The sequence below is a fragment of the Psittacula echo genome (assembly GCF_963264785.1).
Source record: "Psittacula echo genome assembly, chromosome: 8".
Taxonomy (NCBI): Eukaryota; Metazoa; Chordata; class Aves; order Psittaciformes; family Psittacidae; genus Psittacula; species Psittacula echo.
In genome coordinates, this window is record NC_137744.1 from 22,730,195 (window position 1) to 22,750,281 (window position 20,087).

The following is a 20,087-nucleotide window of genomic DNA, read 5'->3' on the forward strand; positions in this document are numbered from 1 at the left end:
CAGCTATGTTGTTGCCAGGAACAGGATGCTGTTGAGTCACATTCAGCTGGTGCCTGGCTGTAACCTCAAGGGAACTTTTCTGCACAACTGCTGCCCTCACAGCCTGTCCTGTATTTGTTCAGCTGACGTTGCTTCTGCTGAAGCGGACAAACACGCTTTGTCAAACCCACCCCTGGATTTAGTGAATCCCATTCTAACTCTTTGGAATTAACCAAGTTGATTTTCAACTGTGATTGTCTTCTACCTGGTCAGTAGTTAGCTCAGGTCTGGGGCTTCCTACAATGAAACAAAAACCCCATCAAACCAGAGCAGAAGTGTAGAGAACCCCAACCAATTCACCCCTGCAGTGGGGCTGTGGGTGATGAATGATCACTCAGAGTAGGGTTTTCCAAACAGGTTTTTGTAACCTCACTTTTAAACCGGTGTCAGACCAGACTCCCCTGCTTCCTTACGGAAAGTCACTTAAAGCAAAGCTGTGTCCACTGCTTTTCCTGTTCTGGAAGCTTGTTACTCTGGTGCAGGACAAACTACATTAGGTCTTTCTTTTAGTAGCTTACCAATAGTTTCTCTTTCCCATTAATCTTCCAGTTTTAACAGTTGATCCCAAGTTCTGAACAGACGGGTGGAAGCAGAGACAAGCTGAGCCTTCAGAGTTCACAGCATGTGGTCCGGAACATCCCTTTGGGCAGCTAGGGTCAGCTGTGGTGGCTGTGTCCCCTCCCAGCTCCTTGTGCCCCTCCAGCCTGCTTGTTGGCAGGGCACGAGGAGCTGAGAAGTCCTTGACTTCGTATAAGCACTGCTTAGCAACAACTAAAACCATCGGTGGGTTATCACCATTATTCTCATCCTAAATCCAAACCACAGCATGGCACCAGCTATGAGGAAGAAATTAACTCTATCCCAGCCAAAACCAGGACACACTCTGCAGTCGCTTGGTATCTCAGTCTAAATTAATTCACCTTTGAAAGAGAAAAGTTCTTGAAAGGTGAGACTGGGACCCAGCAGTGAGTCAGCCCCTTCCCATTAACTTGTGGTAAATGCAGAGCAGCACCATGTTAAGAAGAATACACCAGTATGAAGAGTTATCACTATGTAAGTGCCATACTCACAAAGCACGCATTCTCACTTCTCTCCTGGTAAAACGTTCCTGGGTCTGTAACCTCTATAGGAAATACAGCATTTATGCATTAAAATGACAGTTGTAGAAGTGATACGTTCAGAAAAAGGACAGATATGCAAAGATGAAATTCGTAACTCATTTATTGAATATATATATGCAAGGATACCAATAAAAAGAAACTAATACTGCAAACTACAACTTTGGAAGTAAAGCCAATATAACAGGAACAAAATATACATAACATTGTAGATAGGAATGCATTTACCCTCTTTCATACATTCCTTGTCTTTACACCTACTGTAAATGTATGTTAGAGCAAAAGCTGCAAACATTAGGCTAACCTGAGTGCTTTTTGACAAGCAACAGTTCTCCAGGATTCTTTAAGGGTTGAGATGTCACTGCTGGCTAATGGATGTGCATATATATGCATATATAGAAACTGCCTCAACGAGTATAGAAATCAAGAGCTGTGTTCTGGTTTTTAACCCCCGTCACTAATACAGTGGAGTCTGGTGACATGGAAGAAGAGTTCCTATTTGCTATAATATACTTTCAGTTCTCTTTTAAGATTAATTTCATCTAATGAGGATTAATTTTCTTGTCAGTCTGATTCGGCATGTTAATATTTTTGGAATGCACTGATTATCACCTGCCAGAGCAGTCTGATCTTTCACACAGATGATCACCTCTTCATCTTTCACTCTGGTTTAACAGGAGGTTATTTTTCACACAGGCAGCAGGGAGAAGCAAGCTCTCTTCTCCGATTCCATGTTTTAGGGCCAGATTCAGTACACTCACACCATCCTAGATCAGCACAGCTCTTTGCACATGAAGATGGGACTTTGTGGAGTGTGGGTGTAACTCCTAAAGCCTTCTCACAAAACCTACCTCCTTGGGATCAGTCCCTGCTGAAGGAGTAGAGCTTTTGATCACCTCATCTACCTCATCCTAGCTCACTACATTGAACCAGCCTCTCACCCTTCCTTGCAACGGAGAGACAGCCCAGCTTACTGCTACGGTGTGTGAGACTCTGGCATGACACCAGCTGTATCCTCAGTTATTTGAAGAATAGCCTTCTGATGCCTGTCCTTCCTTGGTACAGTCCTTTCCTGGTATAGCACAACTGCAGATCGGTTAATATAGATACAGTGAGTTGGGGAGATCTCTTCATACAGAGATACAGTGAGTTGGGGAGAAACCTCTTCTCTCAGAGGGTTCCAGGCATCTTAAACAGCACAAACTATTCTTGTGAGCAAAATAAATGCCCAAAGGCCAAAAAGAAAGGAAAAATAAAGTGAAACCAGTTTCCTAAGACAAGTCTTGTTAAGTTCAGGAGTTCTCAGATCATGAGATGAAAGCAGAAGGTGCCTATTAAAGAAAGTTCTTGGTAACAAATGGACTGCATTACCTAGCTAATTGAAACATACCTATTTCACCTATAGAGCACTTTCTTTACTTCTAACATTCTGGTAGATGCTCCAGAAGAATCTTCAATATACGCTTGCAAAGATTACATTGCTTTACCAAAAGAAAAACCAAACCAAAACATCAGACAGACCGTCTGAAATTCCAAGCTAAAATACACATAAAAAGACAGCAATGGCAGTATTTTGTCTTAAAAAAATGATGTAAATGTTGGATACTATCATACATTGTCATGCTTTTGAAAACTACAATTAAGGATGTCAGAGATGTACAGTAAATACACTGCTGAGGTACATTTCTTCTAAATATTAACTCCACGACAGAATTACTCCCCAGCAGGTGATGCTACTTGGGAACATATAAATACAATTTGTACATTGTAAGGCACTTTTACCCAGCATACATGAGTTGAAGTCAGTTATGACACATTTGAGGCTCATAAGAAAGAGTTTCGCTTTCGACTTTGCTTCCATGAATTAATGACAGTTTGAGACAGGCCATCTCAGCACAAAGAGGTAACAGGTAAACCAGCCACTTACTTCTCTGCTACCTGAAGGTAAAGTGCTGTTCTGGTTCTTCGAGGCATGGAATGGGGTAATCTATTTCCTATGAGATGAGTGATTGGACTGAATATTACACTAAGCAACCGACACACTATGAATTAGAGCTCAGTCTCAAATACAATCAGTATGCTGGCAGATCTACCCCATGCAACCGCAGGTAAAATACAGTAGCTGCAAACAAAGTGCCTTTTTCCCATGGGAGGGCCATGTCCGAGGCACGCATCTAGAAGTAATTTCAACATTGAAGGATGGCATTTTGCATTCTAAAACTGTTCTGAGTGGCTGAAAAATGGTTATGTTCTAGAAGAAACAGCACACCTCGATAGACACTGGCAATAATCGATCTGTCATTGCAATTCAAGTCACGCTTTTAATTGTGAAAGTTACAAATACAAAAGAAAAATGATCAATGGCATCATGTTTAGAGCAGGAACTGAATATTTTCTGTACACAGCAAAGAGTTCTTTCCAAACGGCATTATTCTCCAGGAAAGCAAACAGACTTGATTGAATTCTAACAGGTAAAATGTTAGAAACTCCAAGATACAGTCATTGAGTCCCTCAAGACATTAAGGGAATGCATAAGAAGACAAATGACACACGTTAAATCTTTTAAAAATACAAGTAAAAAAATGCTACAGAAACTCGTGTTACAAATGAACTGGTTTTGCAATACCAATCACAGAAGAACTGTAGCAGTTTATAGTCAAATCAGTGTCTTTTGCTTGTTTCCTTCCTTCAAATCCAGGAGTTTTGCTGGGAGTTCAGAGTGAAACAAGTCAACCCCCTAAACAAACAATTAAGGTGATGCGATAGCAACAGACAAAACATGTGGACTAGGTTCGGCTTTTTGGTTTTATTTAAGTCTGAGCATGTGCTTTAACAGACCAATTGAAGAAGCTAGTAGCCATTAGAAATGACAAGGTGTTTTGACAGCAGTCACAGGACTGACCTGTTAAGTTTGGTATAGTCTAGATCTGATTATTCCCTAAAGGAACATCAAACTCTAGCAAGTAGAATCCCATGATGCGATTGTTGACTTGACAGAAAGAGAAAAAAGAATCACTAAAACAATAATGATGATAAGCAAAATTTCTCATATAGTGGTCATAGGATTAAAAAATAAATACCAATCTAGCAAAAAAAAAAAAAAAAAAAGGCTGTTTCCTCATTCTTCTTACAGAATATGGGACCTTTATGCATATTCTGGACAAAACATGAAGTGTTCCACACACCACAGAACACTTGAGGTATGGACGTCAGATACGGTGGCTAAATTCCATAGTGAGTTAAGAGTTGTAACTCTCTGAAGTAAAAAGAGATTGGGCTGCAGAGTCCAAACATTTGTAGAGTAAGGTTTTAATCACACTTGGTGAAGTGTTCTTTGTAAATCAGGGACACAGAAAGGGATGGGTCCTTGGGGAAAAGAATGAACTACAGCCCTTTGGCATGAGTTCTAAAGCTCACAGCTCAGAACCAACAGCTGCTCAAGTAAATCTCCGGCAAACAATGCTGGGCGGAATGAGCAATCACAACAGGAACAACCTGAAATGTTCAAGCGTGATTTGGTGTACACTGAGTCCTTTTCTACTGTGTGCTTTGCAAGCAAAAACAGAGAGCAGCTTTCCCATGTACAGCCTCCGTAACTTGTGTATGAAGAGAATGCAAAATTCACAACGTACCAGCTTGTTGCCACCACGAGCTTGTCCATGTTGTTCATTAAACTAAGCTAAGACCTTCCCTCGTTGCATGAATCCACTAAACAACTTACACGTTCCAAATCGTAAGGTTTTTATTCAGTCCAGAAATATAGATCTTACTTCATTTCAATGTCTGCCTTAACTTTGGACACTGTACATATTACATATCATTTATATAGTGTTTCATTTTTTTTTTCCAGACACTGCAGACTACAAACTACATAATATTGACATGTAAAACTCTGCCACTTACTGAAGGCTCACACACATGAACGTTTCAGGCAGTTCAATGAAACTTCTAACAGAGTTGGGCAGTACAAAGTTACTGACCCTTTTCTGAGTTTAGAAAACAATTGAAAAGAATTAGTAGTTATGATGTCTTAGCCATTCCCAGTTCTATAACTCTGTCCCTTGAACCTGTTTAAAAAACGATGAAAACAATAGTAAATTTAAAATCGTACAGAAAAGCATTCAGCAGCTCTGACATTACAGCTAGCTTTAGCAATAGAAATGAGGGCCTCCCTTCTTAGACTGTTACAAAGTCAGCTGGATTTAAAAGAAACAACAAATCCTCCCCAGTTTTCTACAGTCTGCCAATAAAAAGTACTTCTCTGCATACACTAAATACTTCACTGCAATAAACTACATTAAATGTATATTGCGTTTTGGTCTCGGTAACAGATCTGTCAGGAGGAACTTCCATACCTAGTTTCCATTGAGCTGCTGCTGAGGAATGTCATTATGGTCAGTGCCTAATTTGCCACGGCTTTTGCTTTCTCTTTCTTCATCCTCTTCATCTCTTTCATCATTTCCACTATGGTTTTTACAATAGAGTCTAGTACAACAAAGGAGATAGTTAGGACTTGGGACTGAAAGTATCTACACCCGACCTTCCTCTCAAGTCATTTGGAGATGTGCTACAAGTCTGTCACTAACTCTCTGAACTCATTCATGGCCTTCAGTTAGGCATCGGTTAAACTGAGAAAGAAAACAAGGTTCAAAACCAGGCAACAGAACTTTGCTGATGCTGGTTTTGGAGAACTGCTGCTGCACTGCTCAGAGAATGCCCTCTTGTGGCAAAGCCACTCTGGCAACTCCACTGACACGAGCAGTTCTGGGCCAAAACCCCCCAAAATTAGCTACAAAACATATCAACGTGGAAAAATCATTACAGAAATTGCCCAGGGTTTCCTCAAGATAAATCACAGATTAACCGAGGAGAAAATACAATACAAGTAAATGCATTTTCTCATATGACAACACTACTACACAGATTTTAAGTCAACAGAGTATTTTGCAAAGTCAGCAATTACTTAAAAATACCAATTCAAATGAATTCTTTTTTTTTTTAATAATATACTTAACTAGCCAAGTTAGGCAGAAAATGTGCCATAAAATAGCTTCACTTTCAATATAAATTCAAGAATGACATAGGTCCTTACTTATAAATTCCTCGTGACATATTCTCAATGTATTTAGCTTTGTCTTCTACTCCACAGTGGTAATGGTATGTTTTTATGCAGGCTTTAATTTCACACCCAATAGTAGCACCAGGCTGGCTGCAAAGTGTGCATTTCTGTGCAGGGGAAAGAAGAGAATGGCAACCTTTTAGTCTCTCACCCCTCAGTATTCAGTTTAGTGTTCCTCATACTTATGACTACCGTTTTGGAACAGAGTGATTTCTCTGGCAGATCATCCTTCCAATATAAAATTAACCAAAGATATAGGAAAACAGAAATTATATAATACTAACCTATTCAAACCCAAACACTAGGATTTAGCTGTCCATTGCATTGAAAATTGCATGTATTACTGCACTTCCAAGATCATTTTATTGGTATTGAAGTTAGTGTCTTAATATATGGGGAATCTTCAATGGGTTTTTTCAAGGAACAATATTATTAAGGGTCGTTCCCTCCCTCTTTATTTCTTATCACTTGAGAAACATCCTGAATGTTAATAAAATACAATGTGACATTTTACCAACGTCCCCACCTCCGAGGCCTTAATACATTTTTGTACAGTTGGAAACACATCACTGCAAGAACACATTCTCCAAGTATATGTGTAGTTTTACACTGTGCTGTTAGAAACACAGGATCCAAAGCTGCTATCCTATGATTACAGAAAGACTAATAGTAATTTACTACGTACATTGTCATAAAGAACCCTAAATCCCGTAATGCCAAACCACCACTAATTTTTAAGGTGATGCCTACCCGGTTACCTGTTGTGAAAGTGACAATACATTTAGATTTTGTGTTTAAAAACAGATGGAAAAGACTGTTTCACAAAAGGCAGGAGGCAAAGCCATATACACCTTAGTAGAATCCCATCCTGCAGATACGTACCATTCTTTTTCCTCTCTTGATTTCCTGAAGTACAGTTTTGATATCAAAATCACCAAACTCTGCCCTTGAAGTTGTTGTTAGCTGGACAGTGCCAGAAGAGAACAACTGTAAAACAAGCAAGTCAAAAATCACTTCAGGTTACCAACGTGATTAAGAGATTTTTCCTATGTATTGGAATAACAGAGTACTGAACATCCCTTCTGTGGTTTCAGACAGCATGTGTTTACCAACAAACTAGGGAAAAAACCATGCTGAGTAATGAGTATGATGAGTATTCCTTCTGGTACCTACCCCTCTGCTTTAACCGTTGCCTTGGAGAAACGTATTTTAAAAGACAAAGAAGTAGACAAGAAATAATGACATGCTGAAAACACAGAGTAATAAATGGGCAATATTATCAATCACACGACTCAACTTTTTGGGACTATTCCATTTCCTTCCCTGTGACATAGATATAATTCGGCTTCATGGCAGAGCTGATGCCAACATACCTGAAAAGTCCTGAGGGTTGACAATAGAGCACAGAATTACCATCCCTACTATCATCACCCTGGCATATTCAGTTTAAACTGTCTTAAAACTGAAGCTCAGGTACACAAGGTAGTGAAGAACACTTGAAGAAGCAAGGCTGCTGGCACACAGCAGCTTCAAGTATAGGAAGACAATTAACACACCACAGATTGCCTGGGCTATTTGTTCATTTTGAGGTACAACAGGGACCACTGAGGCTTGTTACTCAAAGCCCTACCTCATTCATAGAGCTAGCAGTATCTGCTCATGCTTATGGGAATTAGCAGATACTTTTCAGGCTGACTGTTCTCCAGATATGATCATCTAAAGTCAAGGAGGGTTTTCTAGAACTTCCATGTCCCACTTCTGAATCCACCGGTTAGTAAATTAATGAAATTCATGGATTCTTCCCAGATTTTGTTTGAATGCCTCTGGAGTAAAGGGATTTTATTTTTGTAATGGATTCTTTTAGTTGAAGCTGTTTTTTGATTTCCTTTGTAAATACTGTGTGTGCATTTAGATGTTAAGGGAGCATTTTTAATAAGCTAAAGCATCTCCCTGAGCTAATTCCACTCCTAGCACGTAGCCAACTTTTATCCATATTGCCCACAGTGAAAATAAATGAATTGCTCACTTTGCAACATTTCAGTGCTTAAAGAGATCATCAGCACACAGACAATCCTCATGCATAATTACATGCGAGGGTACTGTATTAAAATGTAAAACAGCAATTCAGACAAAATCCACGTGATAGACTGGTTCACAACAACGCCGTTACTCACCATGCACTTATAGTGCGCTGCTGCCTTTTTGGCATTAAATATATGAAGCTTTCCTCTAGCTTCATTTTCTTCTTCACCTGCATGACAGAATCCACATTTAGGTTTTGTATCACTGGGGCTGCTTCTGTGGGGAGACCTGTCTCTCTGAAAGAAAAACATTTTACTAAAATATACTGCTGGGTTACAAAGCAGGTTTCATTTTCAAAGCCTGTGGCCACCAGCTGGAGGCTCAGACAAATGCAAGCTTTAAGAAAAACTACATTTGCAGAGAAGAAATACGCAATTCTGCCTTCTAAGAAGTTTAGCATATTTACTGCTTACATAGGAACTGCTTTCTATGTCATCTGTGCCATGTGAGGACGTAGATCTAGTGTCTTCTGATTGCCCTTTTAAGTTTGTTTTTCTTGGCTTTCCCTTACGACCCCTCCTTTTTCCTTTGGGAGGTGAAGGCTCCAACTCGTGTTCATTGATACTTTCTTCTAAATCTGCTTTAGAAGTTAGAAAACATCATCAAATAAGATTCTAAAAGATCTTATGCAAAACCAAACCAACAAACAAATGAGACATAACCTGTATTTCCTGTATTTTAATCAGAAATAAAACCAGCAGCTTTCCCCCATTTATGACAAACATGCAACTGCAGATCCTGAAAACATTTACTTCTTTATATAGATCACACAGCTTTGCATCTTTATAACATAGGAAGAAGGTTTAGCATTTCATAGAATGTCTACTTTCAGACCCAAAACCTGCCCTCAGATACATCTATTCACCTCCACTGAAAATAAGATGCATTTAAACTACACTGAAACCAGAAAATGTCTTCAACCATGAAATAAGCTTTTAATTTAAGATGCATAACTCCAGTGTAAATTGCCCTTGATGGTGTGCCAGTGTATCCAAATAACAGCCCTCCCCTTGCTTTATTAAATAATGCCTTTTGACTTAAGACAAAATTCACCCGTTCTGACTGTAACATTAACATCAAGTTTTAATACTGAAATGTATTTTGCCTCCATGAAACAAAACCAAGATTTCATTTTAATACAGTGTATTTTTACATCGATAGCTAAAAGCAGCTACCAGCTTACAGAAAATCACCCACACTCACAGTATTCCGGATAAAAGATTTACAGACCATTAAGAATGTAAGAATGGGTATTTTTAATACGGACACACCAAAGAGGTCTGATGAGTGCCTTTGAAAATGTCACCTCAACTGCTGAATCACAGAACCCCAGCCTGGTTTGGGTTGGAAGGGATCTCAAAGCTCCTCCAGCTCCAACCCCTGCCACGGGCAGGGACCCCTTCCACTGGAGCAGCTTGCTCCAAGCCCCTGTGTCCAATCTGGCCTTGAACACTGCCAGGGATGGGGCAACCACAGCTTCTCTGGGCACCCTGGGCCAGCGCCTCAGCACCCTCACAGGGAAGAGCTTCTGCCTAAGAGCTCATCTCAGTCTCCCCTCTGGCAGGTTCAAGCCATTCCCCTTGGCCTGTCCCTGCAGGCCCTTGTCCCAAGCCCCTCTCCAGGTTTCCTGCAGCCCCTTTAGGCACTGGAGCTGCTCTCAGGTCTCCCCTTCAGGAGCCTTCCCTTCTCCAGGCTGACCCAGCCCAGCTCTCTCAGCCTGGCTCGAGAGCAGAGCTGCTCCAGCACTGGCAGCATCTCCATGGCCTCCTTGGGACTCACTCAAGCAGGTCCAGCATAGCCCAGTATTCTGACAGACTCTCCTTTGATACTTCAAAGCTCTACAGTTGATACAGATCAATTCTGCAAACTTAAGCTTGCTTCCAGTATGATCTAGTTAAGTCACATCTAATAGGAAATAACCAGCTCTGTTCAGTTGTTAACAGCTTTCCTGATCATCAGCTTTTCACAAGAGGATCTTTATTCAGTACGTAACCCCTATCCCTGCTCAAATAGCAATCCATTTCAGCAGACTGGTTCACGGAAGCATCCACATACACACACCCCCCCCCACTAAAGAACTCCCTTCTCAAAATCCAAACCACAAACATCAGTTATGAGTCCCCAAACAAAAGGAATTCCTAATCAGATGATATGGAACATCTTCCTTATACATTAATGGACCACTTAACTGTATTGTTATTGTTATTGTTATTACAGCATTGCTATGGCACTTATCACCATTGTACCAGGCCTCAGGATCCAGACAAGACATCCTATTTTGAGACTAAATGCTGCTTCTCCAGAACTCGTCTTCCACATCTATTATCACATAAAAATCAAATCAAATTCCTATTTCCTGACTCAACTGCGCAAAAGTTTGAAGTCAAAGACTTGAACATACTCCACAGCCATCAACTTGGAGGAGACAAGGGGTAACGGGTTCAAACTGAAACAGGGGAAGTTTAGATTGGATCTAAGGAAGAAATTCTTTACTGTGAGGGTGGTGAGGCACTGGAATGGGTTGCCCAGGGAGGTTGTGAATGCTCCATCCTTGGCGGTGTTCAAGGCCAGGTTGGACAGAGCCTTGGGTGCCATGGTTTAGTGTGGGGTGTCCCTGCCCATGGCAGGGGGGTTGGAACTGGATGATCTCAAGGTCCTTTCCAACCCTAACTCTTCTATGATTCTATGATTACTACTGCCCAAGGCCTTGCATACAAGTGTATCCTATTAAGCTCAGCCTATTGTATCTTCTGCTAACCCCCAAGAAAGCTCTAGCTTGTTGCACATTCATTAATGAAGGACAGAAAACTAACCCAGATGCATCACAACACGTTCATTCCCCCAGAGCTTTACTCTGTTGTATAGGCAGAAAGAGGCAAAAATTGAGGAAGAAGTGAATAGAAATCTACAAATTTTTCTGTCTTAAAATGACAGATTATTCAGCTACATACAGATATATCCAAGTCGCTACTGAAATACAGCAGTCCATCTATTACAACATTCCTATGCTTTAATATATACTATTATTTTCTAATTAGATGATAAAAGTACCATTTATTTTACTCTGAAAAAATGGAATCCATGACAAAATGGATTATCTACCGAAACAATGCACTTCCCATTTCCTTCTCAGAATTTACTATAGAATCATAGAATAGTTAGGGTTGGAAAGGACCTTAAGACCATCCAGTTCCAACTCCCCTGCCATGGGCAGGGACAGCTCACACTAAACCATGCCTTGGGCCTCAACTGTTCCAACAGTTCCATGTCCTTTTTATGTTGAGGACACCAGAGCTGCACACAATGCTCCAAGTGAGGTCTCACGAGAGCAGAGCAGAGGGGCAGGATCACCTCCTTCGACCTGCTGGTCACGCTCCTCTTGATGCAGCCCAGGATACGGTTGCTTTCTGGGCTGTGAACGCACACTGCAGCCAGCTCATGTTCATTTTCTCATCGACCAACACCCCCAAGTCCTTCTCTGCAGGGCTGCTCTAAATTTCTTCTTTGCCCAAGCTGTAGCTGTGCCTGGGATTGCTCCGACCCAGGTGTCGGAGCAATCTATCTAGTGTCTATCTAACACTACTTTTCATTTATCATAGCTGTTGAATCCCCCAAGCAAGATGATGGAATTCAGGTATCGCACTGCTCAGCCTGCATACAGCAAGTTTTAACAACCTCCTTCAAAGGAAAGAATTCTCTTATCTTGTCCCTCATCAGCGTATTGAACCAAATTTGTAGATCTTTGGTCTCTGCTTTTACATTGACAGAAATCAGATGGTTGTAGTAAACAAGAAGAAAAGCCTTACAAAAATATGACTATTGAATTCATGACCCCTTAAATAACATCAGTAAGAAGTTCAAACTGTCCCTGCCACAAGCATTCCACGTATTTCCCTACTGTATTTGATGAAGCAAAATGCAGTCCATTCATCAACATTCCTTATGTTTTCCAAAGCTCCTTAGCAATCCTGTCAATCGTGCTGCTTTCCACCTCTTAGTCCATCCCTAAATGACATTAAAGCACAGCCTGAACTCTCCACAGTCACGCTTTCAAAACTGGAACCCTAACCCAAGCACACATTATGAAAACCCACGTTTTATACGAGATGTCACAGCCCCCTTACAGAACCAAATGCTTTTTTTCAGTCTACAATTACTAGAATATTTAGGATTTAAAAGGTAAAAAATGCTCTATTTTGAAAAGATCGTTTCAGTGGAAGATAAAAAACCCCCTCACCATTGCTGGGCTTTCCGCACAGGAGAACCCCTTCTCTGCGCTCCAAACTAACAGTTCCACATGAAGTTCAGAGTTCACTGAAATCAAGATGCTACCTGACCCCTTCATTAAGAATCATAGAATCATAGATCATAGAATAGTTAGGGCTGGAAACGACCTTGAGATCATCCAGTTCCAACCCCCCTGCCATGGGCAGGGACACCTCACACTAAACCATGGCACCCAAGGCCTCATCCAACCTGGCCTTGAACACCGCCAGGGATGGAGCATTCACAACTTCCCTGGGCAACCCATTCCAGTGCCTCACCACCCTCACAGTAAAGAATTTCTTCCTTAGATCCAATCTGAACTTCCCCTGTTTCAGTTTGAACCCGTTACCCCTTGTCCTGTCACTACAGTCTCTGATGAATAGCCCCTCCTTAAAATACAGCTCCTTCAGATTTAGGTCTCCTACTAACAGTGACATGGACCTATGCCGTAACAGCATCGAGATGGGAGGATCTGCTCTACCACATCTATCTTCAAAACCGATACCTCAAGCCGTTAGGTTTCTCTCAATTTTAACAGCACTATGAACTACAGTAATAGTACAGGAAGAGACTGTAACTAGCTTTAAAATATACCTGCCTTGGATGGTCTTGACTGTTTAATACACAGTTAGGACTGTGCCCTATCCCTCCCCTCAAGCCCACTGCCAGCTTACCCTGTTTCCCTGGCATCTGATGGCTGGGTGTTTCCAACTTCTCATGTCAGCTTGAACTAAGGAAAACACAAAAAGCTGTTCAACACCTCCCTGACCAGATGATGTTTTATCATGGATACCACCCTTTCTCTGAATCCCCTGAGACTCCCTAGACGTCCTGCAAACGCCCCCTATCCCATAGCCCATCACTGCATCAATTGTTACAATCATCACAATAATCTCAACATAACTTTATCTAGAGTCTTCAAAGGAGGTATCTTACGAGCTTCCTTCACAAGTCCCTAAGTGCTATATCTGGAAAACCAAGCTCAATACGCAATATGGTCTGAGGAGGAGGGTTGGGGGTAGAAACCAAGAGGAAACATTCTATGTTTTAAAAAGCACCTAAGAACATGACACTGTAAATTCAGATGAATGAAAAGATGAGCAGCAATGAGCCCCAAATGCGCATGTTAGAAATCCATGAGCAGTACAAGGTACCACAAAATGCTGGATTACACAAACTGTTAACAGGGAGACTCAGCTTCAGTGAGAAGCCTAAAACCCCTCCTTGATCATGACTAGAAGGAAAAAGGATCAAGATGTTTTGCTGCTTATAATAAGGCTTGGCAGAAGAGGTTGAGATACCACCCATCTATTCTATATTGCATAAGCTCAAAATATGCAGGGAATCACCCTTTTCCAAAAGCTAGGCTAAAACAAAGTAACAAAAGAATTAAGTGATTTAAAGGTTGTGAAAGAGCAAATAAAAAGAGTATGTACACAATAAAGGCTAATACTGCTCTCAGTATCCACCTCCTACACTACCTTAAACAATAGATTAAGTGATCCAGAAGCAAAGGGGGCCAAGTCTGTACCAGGAAGATAACAAACACAACTGACTGGCAAAACAGATCGGCAAGTAGGACTTGACATAAAAAGAAGCCAAAATGCCACATGAGGAAGTAGCTCAGACAAGCTGTTATGTAAATCTGCAATCTCACATGTGTATTTTAAGTTTACAGTGCATTTGGGATAAACCAGGCTAAAAATGACAGAGAACAAAAGCAACCTTACTGGATTTTTAGAAGAGAAACAATCTAGAGAAAGAAAAAAGCTCTTGAGCATGTTAAAGAAAGATGTGCTTGAAATATGGCTGCAACCCAATGAACCGTATGTGGCAACATAATCATTTTAAATTGAAAAGAAACGTCAAAAAACCTGGCAAAACCTTATTGTCCCGGTAGTCATTAATAAAAACATGAATGCATCTATAAGCATTAATAAGAACCAGAGATTTGCATAAACGTCCTTGCAAGCAAATTCATTATCGGGTAAACCCATCATGAAATAATAGCAGCTTTTATCAGCAAATGATGTGAAATGATAATCAAAATGCTGAATATCATTTTTAGGTTGTTTGGGGTTTTTTTTAGCTTTGTTTCTTTTTATTTTTAACGGACAAAGACCAGGTTACTTGAAACATATCTAAAATGGAGAAAATAAGAGTGGAAAGGAAAAAAACATTAAATTACCCCTTCAGCCCCATCACTAATATATGTTCCGGAAGTACCAGATACAGGAACTGATGACTCTCGTCCATAAGGTGGTTTTGGTTGAATAGTAGCCATGTTATGAAGTACCTGAGATTATTTCTTTAATTCAGTATATTTAACATAGAAAGTGAATAAAATAATCTTCCATAAGCATACGATTTAATGCTTTTTCAAGCAACTAATGGTTGGCAAAGACAATACGCCGTCTGCATAACCAGAAAGCTTGTGACAACTGGTATGAGAAACCTGTTAAGCAGAAGTTGGCTGACCAAGTTTCTATTTGTATTATCTCTTGCTTAGATAAGAAGGAGAATTACAACGTAAACACGACAGGGCAGCTCCTCAAACAGGACAAACCATTCACCACATTTCTTTTACATCTTTTTCTTTTCCATTAGCTGTGGAGTTTCCCATGAGAAAACACCATTGTGGTGCTTCTGCAAAATCCCTTCTTTAGTCTGGAACAGACTGCATAGGAGATGGCTAACTTACTGCCTGGACCCACTGCGTACATTCAGTGTCATGTTCAGAGCAGCATTTTCCAGAAGACAGGCAACAAGAAGGTTGAGTTAGCAGAGCTGAGGAAGGATTTGTTACCATCCACCAGCAGACCTGAAATGACACCCAACTCCAACATCACAGACACTTTTATACCTGTCTGCACTAAATGCATGCAACGTTAGGCAATTTATGTCGTGAATAGTGATACAGAAAAGGCAACTATGAACCAACCCTGATTAAAGGATCCATAGATGAATCAGGATGTTACCTAACTATAAAGCCAAAAGATTGCAACTGTTTTTCCTGCCAGCATCTGGCTTACAGTGCTTTGAAAAAGTACATGGGTTGATATAGATCTCACAGAGAAATATTACCCTGCCCCAACTCACACAGTAGTATGTGAAACATAGATTTCACATTTAATCTTTAGAAGAACATGAAAAGGATGCTGAGACAGGGAATGTCCTTATTTCCACTGTGGAAACAGTTCCTTGAGGTGCTGAGGACAGCTACAGTAAGAATCATTATGGACACTTTATTTTCTGACCCCGCAGTTCCCAAGTATCTGTTTTAACGTCCACAATAGATAGTTACATTGCTTTCTTCATTATTTTTTACTTTACTGCTATGTCACAGCAGAATGAAAGTACATCCTTATCTTAGTTTATATTAAACTATTGATGATCAGCTGAACTTGTTCTAAATTCACCACAGGGGCAGGTGCAGCCCCACCTGCAGGGAACAAAGATACCAGATTTCCAACTCTTCAACAACTATTTCCAATATACTGGAATAAATCCCAACAGTTCCAAAGCCTCGGTTCAACAATACCCTATTCTTCAAGGAGAATAAATGCAATTGTATCAAACTGAACAGTAATTCAACTAACAGTTAGCTGTGACAGTCTGAAAGCACTGGCACCAATCCCTGTAACCTGTTAGGTACTGAAAGCTTGGATGGCTTCCCTAAATTCCAAATTAAACTGTTCCTTGGAGTCCAGGTCAGATTGTTTTGTTAGGTCTGTAACCAGCAAGACACAAATCTAGACATGAAGCTTTCTAGTAACTTGGTCTGCTTCTCTGAGAAGGTGGCTGCAAATCTGTTGACCTCCCAGCCTAGTCCAAAGCGTGAGATCACCTCACTTTGTTCTTCTCCCAGTTACTGGGAACACAGCATAGAAGAATCACTCTGAAATATATATACACACACACACACAAAGGGAATATAGAAGAAATACAGTTTTCCTATAATACATCATCTGAAGGCTAGGTCATACAAATAAATGAGACAAACAACAACCTGCTGTAACAGGCAATGAATTTCAGAGCACAATACTTCCTGTCGTGTTTCATATTTTCCTATGCAAAGAAAAACAGGAGGTTGTTCAGCAACTCCTGTCAGTGAAAGGAAAATGAACTCCCATTGCTCATTAATTTTGTCTTGATGAGTAGAGAGATACTCAGTCTGACGAATTCTCGTGCCACTTGAACTTCATGACAGCAATAAATAACATCTAAGAAGTCCTTTTTATTAGGTTTGGATTGGGTAATTTTAATTCTAACACAGGTCCTTCAACCACATTTCAGTGCAGCCCCAAAGGAATTGTCTTGAACTGTTATTAAATGACTAATAGATACTCTTTTTAAGCTAGAACTTCTAACAAAAGCAACATCAGTCAGATTTTAGACTTGAACAACTATTCCCCTCAAAGCACCTATTTTCTAGGGAAGGGAAATAAAAACCACATCTCACTATCAGGAACAGTACAGCCTACAGAAAATGAACTCTTCTGGACTGCACCAAACTGAACCCTCCCCAAAACTCTTCGAGCATTCACTAGTAGAAGTGATATAATAAAAGTATTTGGACTGCAACAATTAAATCTGGATACAGAGAACAAAGGATAAACCCCTCCCACACCCAGATGTTCTACATTGACCAAGGGAAAGGCAGAAACAAACCACATCCCAGAGCAGAAGCAATAAGCTTCCATTAAAAAGGACTGATAATTCCAGTGCTTCTGTGCACCTACATTGAGTGGCATAGCCACAGATGAGCTTTAACTGTTCTGTTATGAAAACACTGCTGAGAGCAAGGATGCAGGAAAACGGAACAAAACCAAGAGAGTAAAACCTTTCTGGTTTTACACACCACCATTCTTTCACACTGAAATTCCTCTTTGCTATTAACATCTTCCTTGAGAAATGAACCAACAAAATACATCTATGAAGCTTAACCTCACCATCCGGTTACCATTCCAGCGAGGAAATTTCAGCATTTAAGTACTAAGAAACAAAATTCCTCCATCAACTCTGAAAACCACATGGTTTATTTCTAAAGGCAATTAAGTTTTCAATGGAGCAAAATACCGTTGCTATACAATGCTGTAAGTCATTGCCATGAGACAGGTGCAATATGGACTTTTACTTTCTTTAATTTAAGGGAGGTCTATCACAAAAGAGACGTGGGTTTTGGCATTATCAAATCCCTAACTGTAAGTAATTATATCCTATGGGTACAGTTCCCTAAACTATGTGGACTAAAAAGAGAACATCCTCTTTGGAACATTAAGAACATACTGGGTAAAATTCCAGTCAAATATTAAATTAAAAAATCCCAGAAAACAAAGGAGTGAATTCCAGCTACACGTATTTAATAACTAAATATTTTAAACCAAAAATATGTGCACAGTTCAATGCTAAATAAGTTACTATTGGGTTCTTCGGCCTCGGCTTTTCTGAATGATGGTGTTTATTCCTCCTTTTCTTACTGTCAACCTAAGAGTCTCTTTGGCTGAATCTAGTTTAATGCTTTCATAAACTGCCATCATCAACACTTAAGAAAACAGCCACTATGCCTCTAGCAATTTTTCCCACATCCTCCCAAATATATCCATATAAAATTGAAGAGCCTTTGCTGTTAGAGAATGACATTGTAGCACTGGAGATCATGGTTTTCTAGAAACTCTTAAAGAAAGCACAAGTTCAGATCCTGCAAGGAATTCCAAGCAGAGAACTCTTCCACAGGCACTGGGCTCCATACAGAATTGGAGGCATTTTTTGGTAGATATCCAACATGGAGCCATTTGGGAGGTAACATAAAAGATTTTGTTGAAATACCAGTTGAAGTGGTTAATCTCTCTCTGGACTCAAATGTCTTTGATATTTTGTTTCTAACCCCAAAACAAAGCGCCAACTACAGGATAATGTGGCCCTGTCTCTCTCTAGAACTAATACAACATGCATACTGCTTTTCTTATTTAAACCTAGTAATAGCAAAATCAAAGAGTGTTTCAGACAAAGTGCACAACAACAACTATGTAAATAGCCAAAAAGTAAAGTGTTCATGTGGGATCTTCTACTGCCTTCAATATCTTTCTGAACATTGACCTAACATCCAAACCTTACCATTAATGTATCCGCTACCCAGAGCATAAAAGTAGGGCATTAAACCTTAAAAATGCATTTGGCAGAGAGAGACTGAAGTATTTATGAATGTGATCTTCACTAAATAAAGTCATATACATGTTAGTTAAATCTGATGACATTTCAATTGAAAGCAATGCAAAAAGTAAACTAACAACTGTTTGCTTACCCAATTCAGACACAGTGGAAAAATGGGAAAAGGAAAAATCCCTGCATAAATACATAACAGCACAACTAGTTTGGAATTGTAATGGACCACATGATTTATCTACGTTTGTGGCATATCATTGCTCATGCATTTCACTACTCTCCTCTGCAAAGAGGCACAGGTTTGATGAATGTATTCACAGCTTTTTTTGTTCATCAGCATGACTCAGAACTATATTTGCAAGTGACCTGACCACAAACCTTTGCATTTACTATTGGGTCCTTCTTATTCAAAGAGTTAAACTACTTAATAGTTTAAAGTGAGTATTTAGAAATATTAACAATAGCAAAAATCAGCTGTAACCTAACAATATATTTTAGATGTTAATATTGTGCATATTTAACTACAAATACAAGCCAGCTTTTTTCCCCAGAAGGGAATGCATTACTTTCAAATCTTTTGAACATCCTAAAATTGATGGTTTGGAAGGTTTTTCTCTACCTCAACCAATAATGTTTAGAGAAAATACAGCAATCAGATGGGCTTCCAAACTCATTGTTTCTCAAAAAAAATGTACTTCTGATTTTTCCTGAAAACATTTCTATTCTCCAGAAAAATTCAATGTAACCAAGTATCTTTCTACAATGGGAAAAATTTATATTGAATAATTTTACCTTCAGAGTTATGCGTAGTTTTCTTGTGTTTTCGACATAAAATCCTATAAACAAAGTAGTTGAAAACTGTCAAGTCAGTCACGATTCACAGATTATTTACTCATCTTTTAAATTTAAATGCCAGTACATTTTTTTTCTCCCACTTCCAAGACAAATCTTGCAGTGAAAATACGCTTTTCTGGCACATCACTAGTTTGAATGCCACAATCATCATTAGAAAACTTTAAAATAGTTTTGTTTAGATTCCAAAGTGGGGTTTTGGGGTTTTCTTTGGGGGGTTTTTTTCTTTTTTTTAAAACAAAGAATGTGAAATATAAATACAAAATAAAGATAACAAATAAATAATAGTTACATGTAAATGCCTTGTGAGGGTTTCTCTCTTATCTGAGCTTTATCATGCAAAGCACAGTAGTAGTGATATGTCTTGTGACATGTTTTCACATCACAGCCAATGGTCGCTCCAGGACAATGGCATAAAGAGCACATCTGTAAAGAACAAGAAAGCA

At 39.7% G+C, this 20,087-nt stretch overlaps 1 protein-coding gene across 4 annotated transcripts in view; it reads right to left on the reverse strand.

Annotated features, from left to right (window-relative positions):
* Positions 1–20,087, reverse strand: part of PHF6 (PHD finger protein 6) — a 32,690-nt gene that overhangs the window by 3,695 nt on the left and 8,908 nt on the right. Inside the window, exons 4-11 of one of the 4 annotated variants that reach the window (XR_013957582.1) lie at positions 19,934–20,067; positions 19,582–19,625; positions 8,772–8,938; positions 8,451–8,594; positions 7,159–7,263; positions 6,250–6,383; positions 5,513–5,642; positions 1,110–1,162 (exon numbers count right to left, since the gene is read on the reverse strand). Coding sequence is in view for 3 of the 4 variants with exons in the window: in XM_080625064.1 (XP_080481190.1) it covers positions 5,513–5,642; positions 6,250–6,383; positions 7,159–7,263; positions 8,451–8,594; positions 8,772–8,938; positions 19,582–19,625; positions 19,934–20,067 (858 nt within the window). In the remaining variant the exon portion in view is untranslated. Of the gene's footprint in view, positions 1–1,109; positions 1,163–1,247; positions 5,643–6,249; positions 6,384–7,158; positions 7,264–8,450; positions 8,595–8,771; positions 8,939–19,581; positions 19,626–19,933; positions 20,068–20,087 lie in introns of those variants that run through there. The other 3 variants (XM_080625064.1, XM_080625066.1, XM_080625065.1) reach the window with 3 other exon arrangements.